Source organism: Elephas maximus, chromosome 12 (genome assembly GCF_024166365.1).
Source record: "Elephas maximus indicus isolate mEleMax1 chromosome 12, mEleMax1 primary haplotype, whole genome shotgun sequence".
NCBI lineage: Eukaryota > Metazoa > Chordata > Mammalia > Proboscidea > Elephantidae > Elephas > Elephas maximus.
Window position 1 is genome coordinate 109,620,999 of NC_064830.1, and position 21,164 is coordinate 109,642,162.

The window sequence follows — 21,164 nt, forward strand, 5'->3', positions numbered from 1 at the left end:
TGCCCGGGAAGTGTCCGCACCATCTTCAGAGGAGCCCTGGGGAGGGGCTCCCCAGGGGCTGCCCTTCCCTCCTCCCTCCCCCCAGGAAGATGAGAGCACCAGCGTGTAGCACCAAGTTCCCTGGAGATGGCGAGGGTGGAGGGGGAGCTCCTGGGTGGGAAGGGGGTGGAGCAGGGGGCCAAGCCCACCCACCCCTTGCCTCTGAAGCAGGAGACCTCCTGGGGGCCCCTTGCTCTCCTGGCTCCTTGCCCTGTGGATTTCCAAGCTGCCCAGCCTGCCTCGTCCCTCCCAGGACAGGGGTTGGGGGGGCGTGGGGAAGGGTCACAAAGGGTTTACATTCTCCACCAAGCAGTAGCACCAACGTTGATGAGGTCGTGAGTCAGGGGTCCTGGGAAGCTCACTTTCTTTTCCGGCCACAGGATTTTCCCAGGCAGGCCCCACCTGGGGAGGGGGTGCACACGGCAGTCAGTGGGGCCTCTTGGTTGTGCTCAGGCCCCTGCCCACCCAGACAACTCCAAGCTGTTCTCACACACATCATCAAAGGGGGAGCAGAGGCTCTGAGAAGCCACGAGGAGCCAGGCCATGACCCCAGGCCAAACTCTGACCGGTTGCATCTCCTAAACTCCCGCTGGACACTTGCAGTGGGTGGGGTGGGGTGGGGTGGGTGCAGGGCAGGACCTATGTGGTCCAGGATAGTGAGGAAACCGAGGCATAGAGGAGGGGCAAAGAACAGGTCTGAGGTCATGGGATCAGTTAGAAGAACCAGGCCCTCCGGACTCCGACATAGCTTGTTACTGCCACCTGGTGGCAGTGAGCAGATGAGCAGGGTAGGGACAGGTAAGAGCAGAAACCATCCTCCTCCTCTAGTCCGCCCAGGTGCTTTTGAAAGCACTGCCATAGGGCCAGAACCACCTGCAATTGGAAGTGGGTCCCCTGGAAAGGGTGAATCTAGCCTTGCCTCCGCCCCTTCCTCTGGCCTCGGCTGCCTCATCTGTGCAGTGGGAGGCGGAACAGGTGGAGAGGAGTCCCGAGAGCTACTCCTCTGGCCATGGTTGGAAGGGACTTGGAGGTGGTGATCAGAAGCCACCCACACACACCCTGATGGCACCTTTGAGCAAGGGGGTGGCTCAGGGCCAAGTGGGGCACCTGTGGCCCCCTGCCCACCCCCTTGATTTCTGTAATTATGAGGTCCCGTGGCTCATCCATCCTCTCTCTTTCCCTGCCCTAGGGGTTCTTCCCTTCTCCTCATCCCTTCTCTTTCCATGGTCCCTCTTGGCGGGGGGCAGGGGAGTGTGGGCAGCAGGATATTTGACTTGAGGGGGCTGCTGTCAGGCCTCTTCTGGGGTGAGCCACGCCCAGCTCTGAGTAACTGTGTTGGAGGTTGAAGACCTGCCTTGTTGGGGCCAGTCCAAACATGCCTCGGCCCCTCCCTGTCCTGGCTGGCAGACGTTTCCACTGCTGCCCTATTCCTGTCCTGCCCTCCCTCCCTGACCTCTTCCAGGGCTGAGGCTCTACTCGCCTTGGTAGCCCAGGGCTCCCAGGGCCCCTCCATAGGGTTTGGGGGGTTTTCCTGTGGTGGGAAGTGCAGGGAATTAAGGAGGGCCAAGGTTTCCTGCCTCCCCCAGTACCCCACCATGGACCCAGCTTGGTCCTATCCCAGGAGATCTAAGGGCCTTCCTGGCACCAGCCTGCCCACAAGCCCCCTCCTGCCCAGCCCCACACCCCGGCCAGGGGGATTTTCTTCCATGATCCTTGCCTATTGCATCCAGCCTGTGGAGGTCTGAGCAGCTCATCAGTACCCCAGCCTCTGCTCCCACATCATGGTCAGACCCGAGACAACCTCGCGAGCCTCAGCCTCACAAGCAGCCCTTCTCACATGCCTTAGGCTTTAGCCTCCGTGGCCACCCTGCTTGAATGGACACCGCTCTCCCCTTACACAGTTAGCCCCTAAGCCCCAGGGCTGACCCAGGTCCCTGGTGTCTAGCCAAATGCTACACTGGGAGCCCCAGAAATCGAGGTCCTTGAATCTCTGTCCCACCTCCCAGGGCTCTGATTCCCTTGGGGGTTGTCTCCAGCTGCTAGGATTATACCCTTACCCCACCGAAGGAGCTCAGGGCCCTGGCACTGCTTGAAAGGGGCTCCTCCGGCAGACTCACCGCCAACTCCCAGGCCCCCTGCTCCACCACCTCCAAGGCGAGGAGGGGGGCTGCGGATACGCCCAAGTCTGTGGAGCCCCCAGCCCTCAGGGACAGCCCTCACAGGCACTGTGAGCATGACTGAGTCCCGAGACTGGGGTGGGATGAGGGGCTCAAGAGGGCCAAGTTCTAGTTTGGGGTTTCAGGAGCCCTGGCTCCGCCCGGGCTCCCTGTGTGACCTTAGGCAGGCCCCTGGCACTCTCTGAACCTCAGCGTGCCCCTCTGAGCATGGCGGGAACTCTATCTGCCACCCTGAGAGGCATCACAGGTGTTCTGGAGAAGCTGTGTTCCTTGTCCTTTTAAGGGGGGTGGGGGCCTTGTGTTCGCTCAGACCCTGTGTGATCTGAGGCAATTGGGTCCACCCCTGGGGACTGGCTCACTTTCCCTGGGTAGGAAAGAAATCAGGGGAGGAGCAAGGGCCTGGCCAGAGCTTCAGGATAGGGGCCGGGATCAGAGCCCGGGCATACCTGGGAAAATGGGAGACAGTCCAAAGCCAGGTCTTGCTGCAACTCCTGCAGAAAAGAGTTGGGGTTGGCAGGCGATGGCTCCATCCCTGCTTGTTTCCTCTCACCTGCATCTGCACTGGCCTCCTCCAGCCCTTCTGCCTGGGACCACCTCCCCCGCCCCACCTGCAGTCTTGAGTGGCTCTCTCAACAAGCCCTGTCCCTGTCTAGTGTCCTGGCGAGGCACCTCAGCCTAGTGTTGGAGGCCCACGGTGCTTGCCCAACCCGAGGCCCATCCCTTCACCTTGGCCCTGGATGTTCCCTGTCCTGGAGTGCCCACCCTCTCTCTCATATCTTTCTGCTAGAAGCAGGCTCCAGGGGCCCCGCTCCTAGCTGTCCAGGCTCCGCCAGACCTGGGCAGAGCTGAGATGGCTCCTACCTCCAACTGGGAAAGGCCCGGCGGCTCCTAGGACACCCCCAAGGCCAGCTGCACCTGAGAAGAGGGCAAATGAGGGTCAGGACAGGGTCCTGAGCATCCTCCCTGTGCTCTGGGGTCAGGGACATCCTGGACGAGGCACCATGAGCAGGACTGAGGCCTGACCCAGGGTGGGGAGGGCTGGAAGAGCAGCAGGGAGCAACTCACCATATTTGGCTGCTTTAGCAGCTACAGCTGGGGCCACACCTGGGGAGACGGGGAGCAATGAGGACTCAGGAGTACCCCCATCCAAGGGTTGTACTCTCCCTCCTGACCATCTGCCCACTGTCTCATCCTCCCCACCCCCCCACCCCCGGCCCTCCTGCTCCTATCCCCCATCCACAAGTCTTTACTGAGCTGGTATTGCGTGTCCGTGCTCAGGGAGAGCACAGGAAAAGGCTTGCAGGTGGGGGTGGGAGGGAGGCACAGTGAGCACCCAAGAGAGAGTGAATGTCCACACAAGGCCACTATGATGGTAATGAGTCATTTCCCTGTGAGGTTTGATTCCCTTCTCTGGAAAATGGGCATAGCCATCATTATCCTGACTAACTCCCACTTGGAGGACTTGGGTGGTGCAAACAGTTGATCGCTCTCCTCTAACTGGAAGAAAGGTGGGTGGCTCAACTCCACCCAGAGGGGCCTCGGGAGAAAGGCCTAGAATTCTACTGCCCAAAATCAGTAATTGAAAACCCTACGGAGCTCGGTTCTACTCTGACACACATGGGGTCACCATGAGTCGGAATTGACTTGACAGGCAACTTTTTTTTTTAAGTAGTTGGGAGGCTTCAAAGAGAGAGGAGAGGGAGAGGATTGGGGGCTCCAACCGAAAGTTGGCTCAGGACCCGCTCAAGCCCTTAAGTGCTGCAGGAGCCCAGGAAGAAGGCCCGGCCCACCCACCTGGAGGACAGGTGAAGCGTGGCGGGTAGGTGGGCGGGCACGCTAGGTGGAGAGCAGAGAGCATGGCCTGAGCAAAGGAGCAGCAAGGGGCCGGGGGAAGGGCCGGGGGGAGAAAGTCTCTCTCTCTCACACACACACAACACACTCACTGATTCCAGAGCAGCCCCTCACCTCCAAAGCCCCCAACTCCTGGGACGACCCCCAGTCCGGCTCCCAATCCTCCTACTCCGAGCCCACCGGGTACCCCGAGACCTGCGAAGAGAGTTTTGCATCAGACCACACCGGTCCACACAATGGGGCCAGAAAAGTGGCTCTGTGGAGGGGTGAGGACTTGTCATAGGACCCAGGTCATGCCTGGGCTCCCAGAGGACTTGGGGGTAGCAGTGGGGCAAGGAGGTGGGATGGGCACTGGGGGACGGGTCCCCAGGGTGAGAGCACAGGCCCTCCGGGGGCAGGTCAGGGAACACGTGCTCCAGGTATGTGGTCAGCAGCCCACCCCACCCTTGGGGGCCTAGCGACAGCCCCACACCAGGCCAGCGCTCACCAAACTGGGCAGCTTTGGCGGCAGCTTTGGCAGCAGCAGCTGCGGCAGCAGGACCAGCTGCTGGGGACACAGAGGGGGCTCAGGGAGGGACTCTCCAGAAGCCAGTCTCTCCACCCAGCCCATCCTGGGGTTTCACCTCACCTGCCACTCCACCTGGGATACCCACTCCGCCAAGATCCCCAATCCCTCCAAGGGCCCCTGCTCCTGTGGAGATAGGATGGAAACATCAGCCCCTATTTCTGGAGGGCCAGGTGTCCCTGCCCCAGGGGAACCAGGCAAGCAGACAAGCAGCAGAGGCCACGTGACTAGTGGAAGGAGCAGTGAATATAGAGTTTACGTCCAGACACCTGGGTCTGAGTGCCAGCTCTGCCCTACCAGTTGGGTGAGGACACGTCCATGGGGTCTGGTCTTCTACTTATGACGCAGGACCGCAGCCCCCTCCTTTGCCTAAGCCTAGTGCCCAGAGGGACAGGTGGAACACCAGTGGATGGTGGTGCTTCCAAGGATGTCAGGTACTGACTGCCCTGGGTTCGAAGCCTGGTTTCTCCACTCGTTATGGTTGAAGCCTCTCTGAACCCCACTTTCCCCATCTCCCCAGAGGGAACGATAGGGCTTACTCTGCTCACCTTCCTACAGGTGTTTGGAGAGGAAAAGGACACACCATCTGTGTGCTTACTCTGTAAGTCTGGACGCTGTGTGCAGCTGCTGGAAATCATGGTATTTACAGCTGACACTCCATGGACCATGCACCCGGCCAGCCACAGCTCTGAGTGCTTTACACTCACTGGCCGTTGCAACCAGAAAGGTAGGTACTGTTACAAATACCCCTTTTGCAGATGACAAAATTGAGGCACAGTAGAGGTTAAGCGATGTGCTCAAGGTTATGTGTGCAGGGCTGTGCTGGGAGCCAGGCAACCTGGTTCCTGAGCCTGCGCTTCCACCCACCTGCTGTAGGAAACCACTTGATTTCCTGGCCCATCTGCCAGACTCAGCCGGCAACAGAGGAGGCTGTGGGGGAGTGGGGGCTTGGATTTGCCAAGGGGGAATCTGGCCCCAAGTGGATGGGTCGAGTCAGGTTGGTAGTTCCCTGGCGGAGACCCCAGCCCGGCTCCGAGGAGGCTGGGAATGCCAGGGCCACAGACAGTGTGGTTCTGGCCAAGCTGGGCTGCCAGAGGGGACGGACTCTGGACTTCGTGGCTTCCAGTGTGCCAAGCGGGGAGACAGGCAGGTCTGCCATGTCCTCGGTGCTCACTTGCTCACTCGCTTGTAGCGGGTGCAGCCATGTGGACAGGGAAGGGGCCCGGGGCCCTGACAGGACAACCGACTCTGCTGTTTGGCCAAGGGACTGGCGAAGAGGCAAGGGTTGCTGGCCTCCTCATGCCAACAGCAGGTGTGGCCCCTCCCTGGACCTCTAGGTCCACTGAGACCATCAGGGCCAGAGGAACTTTGGAGACCCGGTGAGGAAGTGGCTGGAGGCAGGACAGGCATTTAGTGGGCGGGGCCAGGTCTGCTCAGCCCTCATTAATGTGTCGTAGAAACTGCCCCTTTCTAGCCTGACCGTCCCAGGCTGGGCTGCAGACTCTGGGCACTGGGCCCTGCCCGGGGTGGGAGGGGGTGGGTGTCCAGGTGCTGACAGGGGTGATGGGGCAGCAAGGGTGCCGTGAGGGTCGGGTGGGGAGACAGGACGCACTTACCATACTTGGCTGCTTTGCCTGCCGCCAGGGCTCCAGGTACTGGGTAGAAGGGTGGGGGGTGATCAGCAGCTGAGCTCTGTGCCTGGGGGTTCTGCCACCTCCAGAGAGCCCTCCCTGACTTTCTCTTACAGCCCAGAAGCTGTGGATCCCCAGGCAGCAGCTCACTCTGCCAGGTACAGAGCTCTAGTATCTAACTACACCCCTGCCAGTCTAGTCTGGGGTGCTTACCCCTGAACTGTACCTGCCCTTCCATTTCTCCCTTCCTGTCCTCCCCTTCCAGGCCCTCTGGGCATGGAGTTGGGCTCAGTAACCACTAGGTGAAGAAGTGGGACTCCTAGTGGCCCCCTTGCCCACAGAGCACTGCTAAAGGGGAACTAGGCTGGCCCAGCCTGTGCCCACAGAACCCAGGGATCTCCAGTCCCCTGCTCTGGGTAGTTAGGCTTTTTCTCAGCCTGAAGCCCTGCTACCTCCACTGGGGAGACGGAAACTCTGCAATCTGGCAGCCTGGGCCCCTCGCCTGAAGCAATCTCCCACTGTTTGGGGGGACTCCCACTGCTTGGAGGACTTCATGGGGAACGGACTAGTCACTTGGCACCCCTGAGTGGTGATCTGAGTTGGGTGGGAGTGGGATGCTGGGGACATGCCAAGAGAAGGAGGTGTCTCCCAGGCCCTCACCGCCCCTCACCTGCACCAACTCCGAACCCGGGCACACCAGCGCCAAGTCCAGCCGCAGCCCCTGCAGAGAGATGAGCAGTGAGTGGTGCAGGGGGTGTCCTACCTGGAGAGCTGAGTCAGACGCCAGGGGAGGGGCCCAGATGGTGCAGAGGCCTGCTCTCTGGTTTTCCCGCTGTCTGCAGACTTGCCCTCTTGGCCCATCTACTTTGCAGGCACCGGAGCAATCTTCCTAGAGCTCCCGCTAACCACCAAGCTCAGCCCCCTCCGGGGCTGGCATTCAGGGCTGCACACCGGGACCTGATTCTCCCTTCCAACCTAATCTTCTAATTATCTCTCTTGAAGGAGTGAATTTTTTTTTTTTTTTTTTTTTTTATAAGCCTTACGCAGTAGGTGCAGTCTGCGTGCTGACTTTACACACAAGAACAGGGTCAGGGGTTGCTCAGCTAGTGTGGGACCCAGGACTGAACCCAGGTCTCCCTCAGGCTAAGTCTATGCTCCCAACCCCTCTGCGTGCTGCCTGTGGGATCTGGCATGGCTGCGGGGTTGGTTCGAGGCTGCGTGTCCCAGGCCAGCTCCAGCCTGGGCAGCTTGGGGCCAGCCTTGGCTCGGTGGGGCCAGGAGAGAAAGCCGGTGGGCACTCACGGAATTGGGCTTTGGCGGCTGCCTCAGCAGGAGTTTTGGCTGCAGCCGGGGCCCCTATTCCTGGAGGGAGAGAGAGGAGGTTCAGGGATGGTGTCCACGGAGGATTCAGGGACCCCTCAGGCCCGCTTACTCATGTTGATCACCAACGACAGGACCCACACCTGGAACGACGCCAGGAACCACGCCTGGAACGACGCCGGGAACCACACCTGGAACGACGCCGGGAACCACGCCTGGAACGACGCCGGGACCTACGCCAGGACCCAAGCCAACGCCAGGGACTAAGCCTACAGAGAGGGAGAAGAGCCAGTTCTGAACCAAGTCCAGACCAAAGAGGCCAGAAGCCTGTGGAATGAGCACTGGCCTGGGAGTCAGGACCTTGGGTCCTTGGCCCAGCCCTGGCACAGACTTGCTGAGTGACCTTGGATATGTTGCTTCTCAGTTTCCTTATCCCTCATGTGAGGTATGTTTAGGTTCAGGAGTTCTTAACATTTTGAGGGACAAGGAGCACTCTGAGACTTCTGGAGGTGATGGCAGCAGACTTATGTAGTACAAGGAGCTTTGAAGAGAGTCAGGCCTGGGTTCAAATCTCAGCTCAGCCCTCTTTAGCTGTGTGACTGTAGGCAAGTAAGCTCTTGGAACCTCAATTTCTACATCTGTAAAATGGGAATAATAATACCAGCTTCATAAGCTTGTTGCAAGGGTTACCTCAGCAAACCGTGGCTTTAGCAAAAGAAGTTGTTTCTCGTATATGGGTTTGGTCATCAGCAGACCTGAGTTGAAGTTCTATGGCCTTAGGGCCCTAGAGATTCCTACCCGAACCTTGCTCCAGGCCCCTAAAGCTAGGATGTGCAGCCTTCCTGGCCCAGGGCTGAAAATACAGTTGGCTGTACAGGTGAGGGGAAACCCTGGTGGCATAGTAGTTAAGCGCTACGGCTGCTAACCAAGAGGTCGGCAGTTCGAATCCACCAGATGCTCCTTGGAAACTCTATGGGGCAGTTCTACTCTGTTCTGTAGGGTCACTATGAGTTGGAACCGACTCGACGGCAGTGGGGTTTGGTACAGGTGAGGATGCTGTGATTCATAAGATTCAGGAAACCGTGGGTGTCTGGAGCTGCCGGGTGGCCCTCAGGAGGAACAACAGATGGGAAACTTCGTCCAGAGCAAGAAGTACTGCAATAGCTTTTGGAGGACTGGAGCCCTGAGAGGCGCAGCAGGAGGCCCAGGGGTGGGGGGACGGGGACGTGCTGGGGCTGCAGGAAGGTGGAGGGCAGGGCCCAGTGGGCCTGTTCTTGCCTTCCGAATCTGAAACTGCACCCACACCCCCAAAGGTGATCGGGTGGCCCCAAAGCTGTGAACAAGGCCCATGGCCAGAATGGGAAAGCAAGGGGGCTAGGCTGCCAGCCCCCAGGACAAAGGACACAAGAGCAGCCCTCTAGGGCCCGGGGGTGGGACAGAATGGGGGGCACTTACCAAACGGGGCAGCTTTGGCGGCTGCTTTGGCGGCTGCGGCTGCCGGCGCCCCTGCTCCAGGAGGGATAAAGAGAGGGGCTTGGGAGTGGTCTCCAGCACCCCACTCCACTAGGCTTCCCCGCCGTGGCCGAAAGCCAGCTCTAGGGAAACATCCCCTCTCCCAGCAGCCCCTCCCCACGCGTTCTGTCCTTATGCTGGAGACACTGAAGGAGGTGGACAGAGCTCGCTTGAGGCAGAATGCCTGGGTTCAGGGCCTGGCTCTGTGGGCCCCCCAAACACTTGACCTGGGCTACCCTTCCCTTCCTTGGGAACCAGTGCCTGAACTGAGATGAGGCTCTGAGGGTCTGAGATTCTAGCTCTAGTATGGTGTGTGGGAGCCTAAAGATGCTATTGCTGGAGGAGTGAAGACCCTCTCCTGAACCCCGGTCTGAAAGATTTGTTCAGCTTTCTGTATACGGACTGGTAATTAAAAAAATACCCTAATATAGAGTGCCTGCATCCAAGACAACTGGAGGAAGTGGCCCACGGCTTGGGGAATTCTTCCCAGAAAAAAGAAAGAGATCTGATGGGAAGAAACCACCAAGCAAGGTTGTAGGTTCCTCCCCTTGTGATCTAACATCTTCCCTTTGGCCTCTGACTGGTGGAGGGGAAAGGGCATGGGGGAACCGAGGGGGACAGAGGTCCCCCACCTGATGAGGAGACGGGAAGCTCCCCGCAGTGGCTGAGACCCCCGCCCTGGCGGAGCACAGCTCTGATGCTCAGCCAGCATGCCTGTTTCCCGGGGTGGGGGTAGCCATGGGGGTGGGACTTGCCCAAGTTCACTCATTAACTAGAACCCCATAGAGGGCTCTCCTCTGAACCACTGCAGAGGAAATTGCTTTCCTTCCTCCCTGCCTCTGCGCTCAGTCTTCCCATCTATAAAATGTTGCAATTGACCTTGGTCAACTCCAGGGACCCTTCCATGAAGCAGCCTCAGCCTGTCTCTGGACCAGGACCCCGCTCACCTGGCACTACTCCAGCACCTGGCACTCCTGGGATGGCAACTCCAGCCCCGGGCACCAGGCCTCCCAGGGCCCCTGCTGCTCCGGCACCTGGGGAGTGAAGAACATCCTAGCCTGTCCCCGCCAGTGCCCAGCTCCTGGTGGGCCGGGGAGGGACAGAATGGCTGCATAGGCACCTTGGACTCTCTGGTTTGGAGTAGGGTTGGAAGCACGGGCACTAATAATCCTAGCAGTGGGCAACTGGTGGGAAAGTTAAGTGTGGCTGAGGAAGCCAGGGCCATTTGCCCCTGGAGGCCTGGCCGGGTACTTGCTGAGCCTTTCTGCGGGGATTGCTCCCAGCCTGGAGCGTGGGTTCCATGGGGAGGAGAGGAGGGGAGGGTGCCACTCTGGGCTCGGGGACAGGCAAGGCTGGGACACTCACCAAACTTGGCGGCTTTTGCGGCAGCTGCTGCCTGGGCTGCAGCTATGAGGAATCGAGAAAAAAGGAGACCCTCAGAAACCTTGGGCCAGGCTGTGCTGACAAGCTCTCCTGCCCGAAAAGACACTGAAGGCCCTCCTGCATCTCCCCCAGCTTCTCTGGGCCCCTAGCCTTCAACACGGTAAAGCCGTCTGCACTCCCCTGTACGCTTGTGTAGCTGCACAGGAGGGAAGCCCCACTGCTTCGTAGCAGCTCTCCCCAGGCGGGACTCACAGACAGCTCCAGGGATAGCTCCTACTCCAGGTGCCACACCATAGCCCGGGAAGCCTCCAGGACCAACCCCAAAGGTGGGAATGCCTCCAACTCCGGCCCCTGCAGAGGGAAGGGAACCAGGTGGAAAAGGACCTCCGTGGGAAGGGTGGGGAGAGTGAGCAGGTCTGGCCCATGGGATTCTGGGCCCCCATAAGCCTCCTCCACAAGCCTTACTGATACCCCCAGGCCCCTCTCTTCTCTGTTGGATGTGGAATGACTGCAGGCAGGGGTCCCATTTCCCCACCAGACCTGAGAGGACTCTGGCCAGAGCAGGGGGGCCAGGGCACTGCCAGCCTGGTTGCTCATCACCAAGCTCCATGGCCAGCAATGGCAGACAACTGGGGAGACATTCTGGGCCCACCAGGTCCAAGCCCCAGCTCTGGCAGTGTCCTGCCATGTGACCCTGGGCAAGTCACTCCCTTTTTCTGGGGTGTACAACAGGGCAGTAGAAGATTTCTGAGGGTCCTTTAATTCTGACAAGTGAAGGCCAGGACAGGGCGGGCAGAGCCTCAGCACAGCACTCACCGTACTTGGCTGCTTTGGCGGCTGCCTTAGCTGCATCGGCTGGTAACAAGGCTCCTGGAGAGATCAAGGGGGACATAAGTGCTCAGGAGAGAAGGAGAAGAGATGCCCAATACACATACCTTCGACCACTCGTCTGTCTTCCCATCCGCATTCTTTCTATTGAGTCAACATAGAGTGTCCATCCATTCATTTACCCACTCATATTTCTATCCATCTATCGTCTTTCTGTCCACCCATCTACTCATTTATCCACCCACTGACCCAGCCATCTGTCTGTCCATTTGTCTGGCTATCCCTGGATCTCAATTCACCCACCAACCACTTACCTCTCTGTTATCCTTTCACCCACCTGTCCACCCACTTAATCACCCATGTGCCTATCTATTCATCCAGCCATTCTCCAAACATCTTTTGTGGATTTGCCTATCCTCCATCTATTCATCTGCTCATCTGACCAGTGCATATCCACCCATCTTCCTATCCAATCATCCATCCATCCATCCATCCATCCATCCATCCATCCATCCATCCATCCATCCATCCATCCATCCATCCATCCATCCATCTTTAACCACTTATCTAGTCCCCTATCTGCCTATCCATTTTCCTTTCTGCATGTCCATTCATCTATCCAGCCACCTTTTTACCCGTCTGTCTATCCATCCATGTATCTAACCATCCTTGTATCTTTCCATTCATCTACGGGCCTACTCATTCATCACATGGCCACTCACCTACCCACCCAGTTGTCCGTCTGCCCATCCATCTACCCATCCATCTACCTTCCCACCAATCTATTCACCATTTATTGAGCACCCACTCATACAAGAGCTGGAAGCATAGAGATGAAAAAGACATGGTTCTTGCACCTGGGAGCATAGTGACAGGCAGAAAGTGAATTGGAGAAGATGATACTGGCAGTAGCCAGTTAGGAGGTTGTTATAGCCCAAGGGATAGAGGATGTGGCATGACCAAGGGTATGGAAAGGAGAAGACAGATTAGTAAAGTGTCAGAATCCAAAGGCTTTGGCGACAGTTTCAATAGTTCTCTTTTACACACACAGAAAACCCAACTCACCTGGTACACCTAGGATGCCTGGACCCCCAACACCTGGGACCCCAACACCTGGGACTCCAACACCTGGGACCCCAACACCTGGGACTCCAACACCTGGAACTCCAACACCTGGGACTCCAACACCTGGGACTCCAACACCTGGGACTCCAACACCTGGGACTCCAACACCTGGGACTCCAACACCTGGGACTCCAACTCCAGCAGCTCCTGTGGAAGAAAAAGGATTGTTCTCCTGCCTGGCCCTGTGGGGACCTTGACGCCCTCCAAGGGCAGGGGTTCTGGGGTGCTGCAGGAGTGACAGGTCCTGAGTGCAGGCTTTCCCCAGGGCCCAATGGAGGTGGGGAGGGACCTAGAGAGTCCCTAAAGAGCACTGAGGGCTTAGATTGGGAAGAACAAAAGCTATCTCTAAAGCAAAGTCACAACTTGGGCTAGGTGGGCACCCAGGCAGTGGGTCTGCCCTAGGGAGTGGGTGGGAGGAACCAGGTGCTCCACAGAGAGATGAGTGGGATGGTGTGAATAGGGGGGCAGACCCACATAAGGGCCTGTGGTTGACTGATTCACTCTGTGGGGAGGCTGAAGCAAAGCTGCTACAGAGGGATGAGGGCAAAGCCCTGCCGTCTCACAGGACGGGCCCCGGGGATACGCACCATACTTGGCTGCCTTGGCGGCAGCCTTGGCAGCAGCAGCAGCGGGAATCCCAGCCCCTAGAGAAACAGCACAGAGGGTAAGGACTGTCTCTGCAGCCCTCTCAAGGGAGTCTCCGCCCCCTGAGGGAACAGACACTACCTGCAATGCCTCCAATCCCAGGAACGGCGCCGGGAACACCAGCCCCTCCAATACCAACGCCAGGGAGAACTCCGGCTCCTGCAGCACCTGCTGGGGTGGGGACAGAGCAGGTGTGGCTCCTCAGGGTCCCTCCTGAGGCCAGGCAGGAAGGCCATTTGGAAGGTGACTTGACCAGAGCAATCTCATCCAATAACAAGGTCCAGGCGTCTCCAGCTGGGCCTGCCTGGGAAGGCCCCCTCCCCACTGTTCCTTGACTCACCCCCGAAGTGTCCATTTCAACACGCTTATTAAGGGACTTGTATGTTTTCAGACAAATCCCATTCTAATCACTGCCACATACTGAGAAACCACAAGCGGCTGCTCCCCAGCCAGAGGGGCCCCTGTAGGAATGTCGAAGGCTTCCTCTCCCTGTGTTCCCAAGACGCAGCCAAGTTTGTAATCCAAGCGGCCTGGCCGCCCGGCTCTGGCAGCCCCTAGTGCCCGCTCGCCCCCTCCCACATTCCAGCCATCTCCACCAGTCCGCCGGCCAAGGAGACTTGGGGCGCCTGTAGGGAGGGCCTCTTGCTGGGTGCTTCCGCTACATTCTTGCCCCATTGGGCAAGTCGGGAGATGCCTTCTGTCCTACCATGGCCATAGATCTGCTCCTTGGGGTCTGGGGATGAAGGAGGGGACTCAGCCTCAACAGCCAGACCCCAAACTGAGAGATCACCCAGGGCAGTGGTCTAGACGCCGCCCTGCCCCCTGCATTGCCATATTTTTGGCAACGCTATCCCAGGGATCACGGGTTTGAGGAGCTAGTTAAAAATTTTATAGGTCACCTTAAATTGATAGATAACTATTAAAATTTTAAATTCTCGTATATGTTCCACCTAAAATTATGGAACATATTAAGGAAAGGTATGCACTCCTTCCTCCTTCCTAGTTAACCACATGACAAACTACCTATATCTTAAGCCCTGAATCAAATGTCATTTTCTCTAGGCAGCCTTCCTAGAATTTTCCACAGGTAGAAATGATGCCTCCCTCTTCTTGACTCCTGCAACATGGCTTACACCTTTTGGACAAGTTCTGTCCCTGGTTGTTGCTATGGGTAGATGAATGGATGGATGGATGGTTGAATGGGTAGATGAGTGGATGCATGGATGGATGGATGGGTGGGTGGATGGATGGATGGGTGGGTGGATGGATGGATGGATGGGTGGATGGATGGATGGATGGGTGGATGGATGGAGCTGAAAAAAATTGGCCCTGGATAATAAATGGGGGTGGGGTGGCCTGGGTTAGTTGTCTGTGAGACAGGCCTTCAGTGGTGATAGTGATGTGAGAGAATGGGGGCTGAGGGCTGGTGGGTGGGGACTCCAGAGGTACTCACCGAATTTGGCTGCTTTAGCTGCTGCAGCTGCAGCCTGGGGGCCAACCCCTGGAAGAGAGGGGAGTGGGGAGACTCTGAAAACTGGGCTCCAGCAGCTCTAGAGCTCACCTGTTCCCAGCCCCCAAAGAACCCACGCGTTCACATGTGGGTGTAGGTGGAGGCTTCATCGCAAGCAGAGGCTCACAGAACTGCCCCCGGCCGATGTAGGGTAAGCTGGCCTGCTTTCTGGAGAGATCCTGACCAGCCTCAGGGCCTGAAGCCTGGATGATAAGCACCTCCTTGGCTGGCAGTGGGGTGAGGCTTTCCTTACCTGTCCCTGTCGGGTACCCAGCCTTGCCTGCTGCACCAGCCACTCCTCCAGGCCCATAGCCTACAAAACAGAAAGGCTCGGCAGTCATCTGGGAAGATCTCAGATCTGCTGCCCTCCCCTGCCTTGTCCTTTAGGGGCCAGGTTGCCCAAGTCTCCACCCTGTCCCCTCCAGCCAAAGTACAAACAAATACAAACATGTGTGTGGCATTTTACAGCCAGATGTTTGTTATTCCCATTTTACAGATGAAGACCCTGAGGCTCAGGGAAGAAAAATGATTCCTCCAAGGCCTTGTGATAAGGCCAGCCAGGATTGAAGACCAGTCTGAGTCCAGATTCCATTTCTTTCCTTAGGGGATTCCCATTCCAAGATCTGCCCCCCTCCAGCTTGCTGGTCTCCCTGCCAGGACCCTGGAGCTGGAAGCCCCTGGTGGTCCACAACGCCCAGAAGGGACTTGCTTACCATAAGGCAGTTTTCCGGTGCTATAGGGCAGTCCGTAGCCACCTGGGAAGAGGGCAGGGCAGCTCAGTGGCTGCCCCACAACAGGCCCACACCTCGCTGGACCCCACCTACCTATGTGGACACACCCACCCCCACAGGCACCGAGACCCCAGCCATCCTCTCCCCCCACTCCCACCTGCCAAGTAGGGTGACAGTTGCCCTAAGACCTGATGTGGGTCCCCTCAGGATCCCGAGGCTCTCAGGAAAGCAGAGACATCCCTGCCCCAGGGTCTGATGGGACACTCATCCTCTACAAATCCAGGCCCAGGAGTAGCCTAGAGTCTGCTTGTCTTCCTTACTCCCCACCCCAGCAAACATCTCATTGTCCGAGCTGACTGTGGGGGGTGCCGGTGGTTGACAGCAGAGGGGCCTTCCAGTGAATGGTGCTGCTCTCTGTCACACAAGTAGTTTCCCATCAGGGGCTGTGGAGGTGTGTGTTTATGTGGACTCATGTGCGTGTGCATACATGTACATGTATGTATAGGCATGTCCGTGCAGTGTATCTGAGACTAGCACCTGCTGAACTGACTTCCCCTCATATTCCTTTGGTGGTGTCCAGAAGGGGCCTCCCTACCTGGCTTCTGGCTGCTCTACCAGAGACACCGGTGGCCAAACAGGCCCCCCTCCAGCTGAACACTCAGCAGTGAGGACTGAGGGGCTGTGCTACCTCTTGCCCCTGTCCTCGACTTACCTGGCAGCTTGGGCGCCTTGATGGGGTATCCCAGTGGGACCCCGGGCTGCTGGACCCCAAAGGGTCCAACCCCTGTGGGACAGAGAGCAGCATCAGGGCCAGGCTCTCACATCTCCTCGGGCCTGTCTAAGCTCTTATCCTTATATTCTTCCTCTGTGCCCCCCAGGACGGCTCCCACAGCACCTGGAAGGCATGCTGCCCAGAGATCCCCCACCTCTCCACCACTCATCACCGAGTGCTCCCCAACCACGGGAAGATGCAGGGCCCTCTCCCTCCTGGGCCTCTGGCCACAGTTGGGGCCTGCAGCCCTCACAGCCTTTGGGTGGTAGGGTTTCTGGGCTCATTTGGGCTGCCCCACAAATGGGGGCTGGGGTTGGGGAGGCAGGTCTGTGCTGACGCAGCTCTGTGCTGAAGCCAGTCCCAGGCCTGCAGCAGTAGTGTGAGGGAAGTGGGGCAGGCCTGGGTGGGTTTCTGGGTGTCCAACCCCTCCCAGGGCCAAAGCCCCTGCCTGGCCAGCTGCCCTGCTAGCCCCCATCAGGGAGGATCAAGTCTTGCTCACCTGGGATTCCGGCAAAAGCTCCAGCTCCACCTGCCAGGACAAGGAGCTGTCACTGCAGCTATGGCCTTGGTGCTGGGCGCAGAGGCACCCTGGCTGGTGCCAGGCTGCCTGAGGGTTGGGCAGCCCAGAAGCGGCCCACTCTGCCCAGACCACGCCTGCTCATGCCGTCCTTGCGCACACTCTGAGATTTCCAGCTGCATCGGGGCTGGAGCCCAAGAGGAGCCCACCCAGGGTCCCAGAGCCCAGGACTCCTCCACCTCCCACTCCAGACCAGAGGGAGGGACTGGGCGGGCCCTGAGGGCAAGTGGGGAGTCCCACCATGGCCCCAGCCTGGGCCATCCACATACCTGGGACCTTGGGCTTGACTCCTGCTCCAGTGGGGACTCCAGGGAGCACCCCCAAACCAGGGAACCGAGCTCCTGAGCAGGGAGAGAGGGAGGCAATGAGCCCAGTGTGGGTGCCTGCTCCCTGGGGTCACACAACCGACTCCTAGCCCAGGCCCATGACTTGCCTTCCTTGGCTGGCCCAGGGTCAGAAGACCTGAGTTTTAATCCCATTCCCTAGAATGAGCGTGCAGCTCAGCCTTCTCAGTGACAACCTCCTCCTGGAGCACTCTTCCCCGAGGAGGCAGAGCGGGAGAACGTTTCAGATGGTAGAAGCTCCCTGCAGGCCAGGAAGCCTGTGTCCTTTTGTCTACCACTTCATATTCATTCCCAGCTACGTGTGGATGCATGCTGCCCAGAACTCTCTGTGTGCCTGGGCCCCTGCTTCTTCCATCTCCCCTGTGGCTGGGCCACTACGGCCTGGTAGTGCAGGGGTGGGGCACTGTGTCAGTAAAGCCCCAGAGCAGCCTGGCTCTGGGCTTTTTGGGGAATTCAGGAGGTCACATGTCGGGCGGGGCAGCCAGGCCCTGGTAGGAAAGGAGGATGAGGGGCTCCCGAAAGGCAGATGGGCTGGGCGGGCCCCCTGGTGACTCACAGCTTCTGGGAAAGAGCTGACCACACTGAGGACCCAGTGCATCCTTGGGGCCTGCCTTGGGTTATGACGATGGGCTGGGCCTGGGGTTAGCAGGGGGGTCAAGCTGACTGCCCCTTGTGGGGTCAAGGCCAATGACCATGTGTCCATTAGCTTGTGCTTTGATGCTTAGGAAAACAGCTCTGGCCAAGACCTCAAGCCTCTGCTGGCCTCTGCTGGACAGGGCACCAGGGAGGCTGACGGGGGCTGATTTTCTTACCCCTTCCCCTCCTTGCCCTCACCTGCGCCCGGGAGCACTCCACCTGGGTACACACCTGGTAGCCCCACACCTGTGCCGAAAAGAAGGAGGAGCCGTGAGCAGCAGCCCGGCTTTCAGGAAGCCATCCCAGCCCTTCCCACCCAGGCAGCTCTAGGGCTCTGGAACTAGCAGCCCTGGGGCCGATGGGGCAGCCAGGACGGATGTAGGGCGGCCGCAACCCTCCTTCCCAAGTTTCCGAAGTCATCTGTGAACCCTTCTGTGTGTGGATTTATCTCCGTCTCCTGGAGCCTGTTTACATGGCCGGCCCAGCCCACCTCTGGGTAACAGCTTCCAGATGTTGCCTCCCTGCTGTGTGGACTCAGACAGCCTTTTGTTTAACCTGGAGTCACTTCCGAAGGGGCTCATCCCAACTCTGCCATGACTAGCTTTGGGCTTTTCAGCATTGACTTCCCACCCTGAGCCTCAGTTTCTCCATCTGTTACCTGTGATGTGACCTCAGACACAGAACTGGTCCCTGAAGTCTCCTTCTGCTCCAGGGCCTGTGGCCCTTCTCCCAACTTCACAGACCCCAGACGCTATACTTGGGGCTACTGCCCCTACCGCTACCTTCTGACCCTCCCTGACCTTTGCCCTCCAGCCCCAGAGAGCCCACACTGACCGGGCACTTTCCCAGGTTTCCCCACGGCTCCAGCTCCAATTCCTGCTCCAGGCGGGGGCACGGCCGCACCTGTCATGAATGGGACCGCATCAGGGTCAGCTCCGCCTGGGCATTCAGCCTTCACCTGAGCAAACTCAGGTCTAGCCACCATACCTGTAGGTACTCCTAAGCCACCCACACCACCAACACCAGCAATGCCACCAACACCACTGACTCCGCCAAGCCTAGCACCTATAGAACCAGGAGTGGGAGGACTGAGAAGTTTTGCAAGAAAGAGTGTGGGAGGCAGAGGGGCCCTTGGCTGCATGTTGAGGGCCAGCGTTGAGGTCTGACCCTGCCACCAACTCACATGAGGCCAGGGCAGAGCCAGTGGCTTCCTTCTGCCAGTCGCCTTTGAGTCGAATCTGACTCGTGGGGACCCTGTGTGTGTCGGTGTAGAGCTGTGCTCCACAGGAATTTCAGTGGCTGATTTTTCAGAGATAGATTGCCAGGCCTTTCTTCCGAGATGCCTCTGGATGGGCCGGAAGTGTCGACTTGGTTACCCGAGTGTGTTAATTGCTTGCACCATCCAGGGACTCCTTATTTCCCTAACCTCAGTAATCAGATGATGATCCCACCCACCTGCCTCCCAGGCCTGGATGAGGAAAGATTCTTTGCAACGCAGGGAGACCATACAAGCCAGGGGCCTAGGGCATGCCCCAAAGGGTACCACTTACCAGCCTTGGCAGCTTTATAGGCTGCAGCAGCGCCAGCCACTCCACCGGGCACCAGACCCCCTGGGAAGGCACCCGCAGGGAAGGCGCCTAGCCCTGTGGAGAGGAGGACGAGGTGAAGTCCTGAGTGGCCCCGCCCTGCCCCGCCCCGCCCTGTCCCAGGAAGCACACTGCAGCCTCTTCTGCAGGACTTGAGCGCCACACAACGACTGTGGCCCACCAGGATCAGGACCATGTTGGAGACCAATATGTGCCCAACTGTTCTGCTCAGCTGGGCCAAACCGCACGGGGCTTTTAGGGTCAGACTTCTACACTCACTTCCTCTGGAAAGCTGCCTTGAGCCCCTTGAGCTGAATGACACCTCTGAGGTCCCCCAGCTGAGGATCCCTCCACCCAGCCCTCATCACTCATTGCCAGCTGGGACATCCTCACGCCCAAGGGAGATGGTCAGGGCAGGCTCAGCAGTGTCGCCTGCATGTCAAGGCCCAGGACAGGGCCTGGTAGACACCTCTGCATCCTGACTACCCTCATGCTGGGCCTGGGACATGGCCCAGGTCTTAGGGGACATGGCTCAGGTCTTAGTGGACATGGGTCAGGGCCCTGGAGGGGCATCCGGTCTGCATGCCAAATCTAACCTGCGCCAAGACCAGCGCCTGCAAGCCCTCCAACACCTGCAGAAGGAAGAGACAGGGATGAGTGAGGAGAGGCCGGGGGTGGATCACTCCTGGGCCTGGGGGAGGGTCTCACTTGGGGTGGGGGCAGGAACCTGGCAGCTGAACTGAAGCTTGGGGATGTGGGGGCCTATCCTGATAAAACGGCAGCCACCATCAGATGGCCAACGGCTGTGCGCCGTGGAGACATGACTGCATTGACTTTCCACAACAGACGGAGCCAAGCCTGCGTTTTTCCTAGAAGGCCCGCCAGCAACCCTACGACGCTAACGCAGGGGCCCAGCAGGGCTTTCTGTGAGGGTGAGGGTGGCACAGAGCAGAGCAGAGCCAGGAACCAAGCCCTCGTCAGGCCAGACCAGGCCACAACGCCCCACCAGAGCCCCAGCCTGGGTCTGTTCTCTGCTCCCTTTGCAGGTGTCGCCTGACTCAGTCATCCCCCCTCCCCTGTGTCTGGGAGCGCCTGTGTCCCCCAGCTTGAATCCTCAGCCCAGGCCATCTGTCTGTCCATCTGTCCAGCCTCTCTGCACTCCAGGAGCCTGCTTCCTCTCAGGCTGATGCCCCCATGTTTATGAGAAGCCAAATGGCTCCCTCTGGCTCACACCTTGCCACATCTGGGCCCGATCGCTCCTTCTCCCCCCTCCAGGAGACATTCCTCAGCCTTGGCCAGGGACCCAGGGGCAATCAGGTTGGAGTTCACAACCGTGCCGGGTTTGTTTCCAATTATGTGAACCTCTTTTCTGCAAGCACCAGCCCTGGGCTGCCAGGGGCAGAAGTGGGGGGTGGCCGAGCCCCGGCTTCCACTGGGTGTGGCCTCCATTCCCCTACCCTTCCATTTCCTACTTGTGTGACCTGCACCCATCTGAAACTCAGTCAGCTCCTCTGTGAGAGGGGTCTCTCTCCTGGCAGGTGTGGCATGGTGGCCAGGCAAGGCCTCGGAGTGCCTGGCTGCATTTCCCAGTGCTATGGGTCTGCCACTCCCCAGTTCTGGCAGCGGCTTCTCTCAGCCCAATCTGTTTCCTGAGCTCAGAGAGGGCAAGGGACACACTTGGTCATTTCCTGTCCACAGAGGGGCTGGGGAGAAGACAGAAACTGGACGGCAAGTGAGAAGAGCCTGGGCAGGGGTGGAGCGGGAGGTCTGGCCAAGCCTCTGTCAGGTCCAGGCCCTTGTGGGGGCCAAACGGCCCTTCCACTCGTCTGTCCTTTACCCGCTCTCACCCCTACTGAGGCAGAGAAGGGCCTTTGGACTCATCTGTCCCAAATGGCCCAAGGAGTCCAACACCTGCAGAGCGGGGAAAAGGTG

At 58.7% G+C, this 21,164-nt stretch overlaps 1 protein-coding gene across 6 annotated transcripts in view; it reads right to left on the reverse strand.

Moving 5' to 3' along the window:
• Positions 1-313: 313 nt before the first annotated feature.
• The window catches only part of ELN (elastin), a 30,609-nt gene continuing 9,758 nt past the window's right edge, over positions 314-21,164 (reverse strand). The window contains exons 5-33 of one of the 6 annotated variants that reach the window (XM_049904788.1): positions 19,829-19,864; positions 19,197-19,289; positions 18,481-18,549; positions 17,845-17,892; positions 16,936-17,007; positions 16,589-16,618; positions 16,030-16,101; positions 15,300-15,341; positions 14,840-14,899; positions 14,530-14,577; positions 13,158-13,244; positions 13,019-13,075; positions 12,372-12,578; positions 11,295-11,348; positions 10,731-10,829; positions 10,461-10,502; positions 10,043-10,129; positions 9,039-9,092; positions 7,727-7,852; positions 7,566-7,625; positions 6,934-6,984; positions 6,249-6,287; positions 4,696-4,758; positions 4,555-4,614; positions 4,182-4,262; positions 3,282-3,320; positions 3,078-3,131; positions 2,663-2,707; positions 314-441 (exon numbers count right to left, since the gene is read on the reverse strand). In XM_049904788.1, coding sequence (XP_049760745.1) covers positions 398-441; positions 2,663-2,707; positions 3,078-3,131; positions 3,282-3,320; positions 4,182-4,262; positions 4,555-4,614; positions 4,696-4,758; positions 6,249-6,287; positions 6,934-6,984; positions 7,566-7,625; positions 7,727-7,852; positions 9,039-9,092; positions 10,043-10,129; positions 10,461-10,502; positions 10,731-10,829; positions 11,295-11,348; positions 12,372-12,578; positions 13,019-13,075; positions 13,158-13,244; positions 14,530-14,577; positions 14,840-14,899; positions 15,300-15,341; positions 16,030-16,101; positions 16,589-16,618; positions 16,936-17,007; positions 17,845-17,892; positions 18,481-18,549; positions 19,197-19,289; positions 19,829-19,864 — 1,919 coding nt within the window. In that variant the 3' untranslated portion in view covers positions 314-397. Of the gene's footprint in view, positions 442-2,662; positions 2,708-3,077; positions 3,132-3,281; positions 3,321-4,181; positions 4,263-4,554; positions 4,615-4,695; positions 4,759-6,248; positions 6,288-6,933; positions 6,985-7,565; positions 7,626-7,726; positions 7,853-9,038; positions 9,093-10,042; positions 10,130-10,460; positions 10,503-10,730; positions 10,830-11,294; positions 11,349-12,371; positions 12,579-13,018; positions 13,076-13,157; positions 13,248-14,529; positions 14,578-14,839; positions 14,900-15,299; positions 15,342-16,029; positions 16,102-16,588; positions 16,619-16,935; positions 17,008-17,844; positions 17,893-18,480; positions 18,550-19,196; positions 19,290-19,828; positions 19,865-21,164 lie in introns of all 6 variants that reach the window. The other 5 variants (XM_049904785.1, XM_049904787.1, XM_049904786.1 and 2 more) reach the window with 5 other exon arrangements.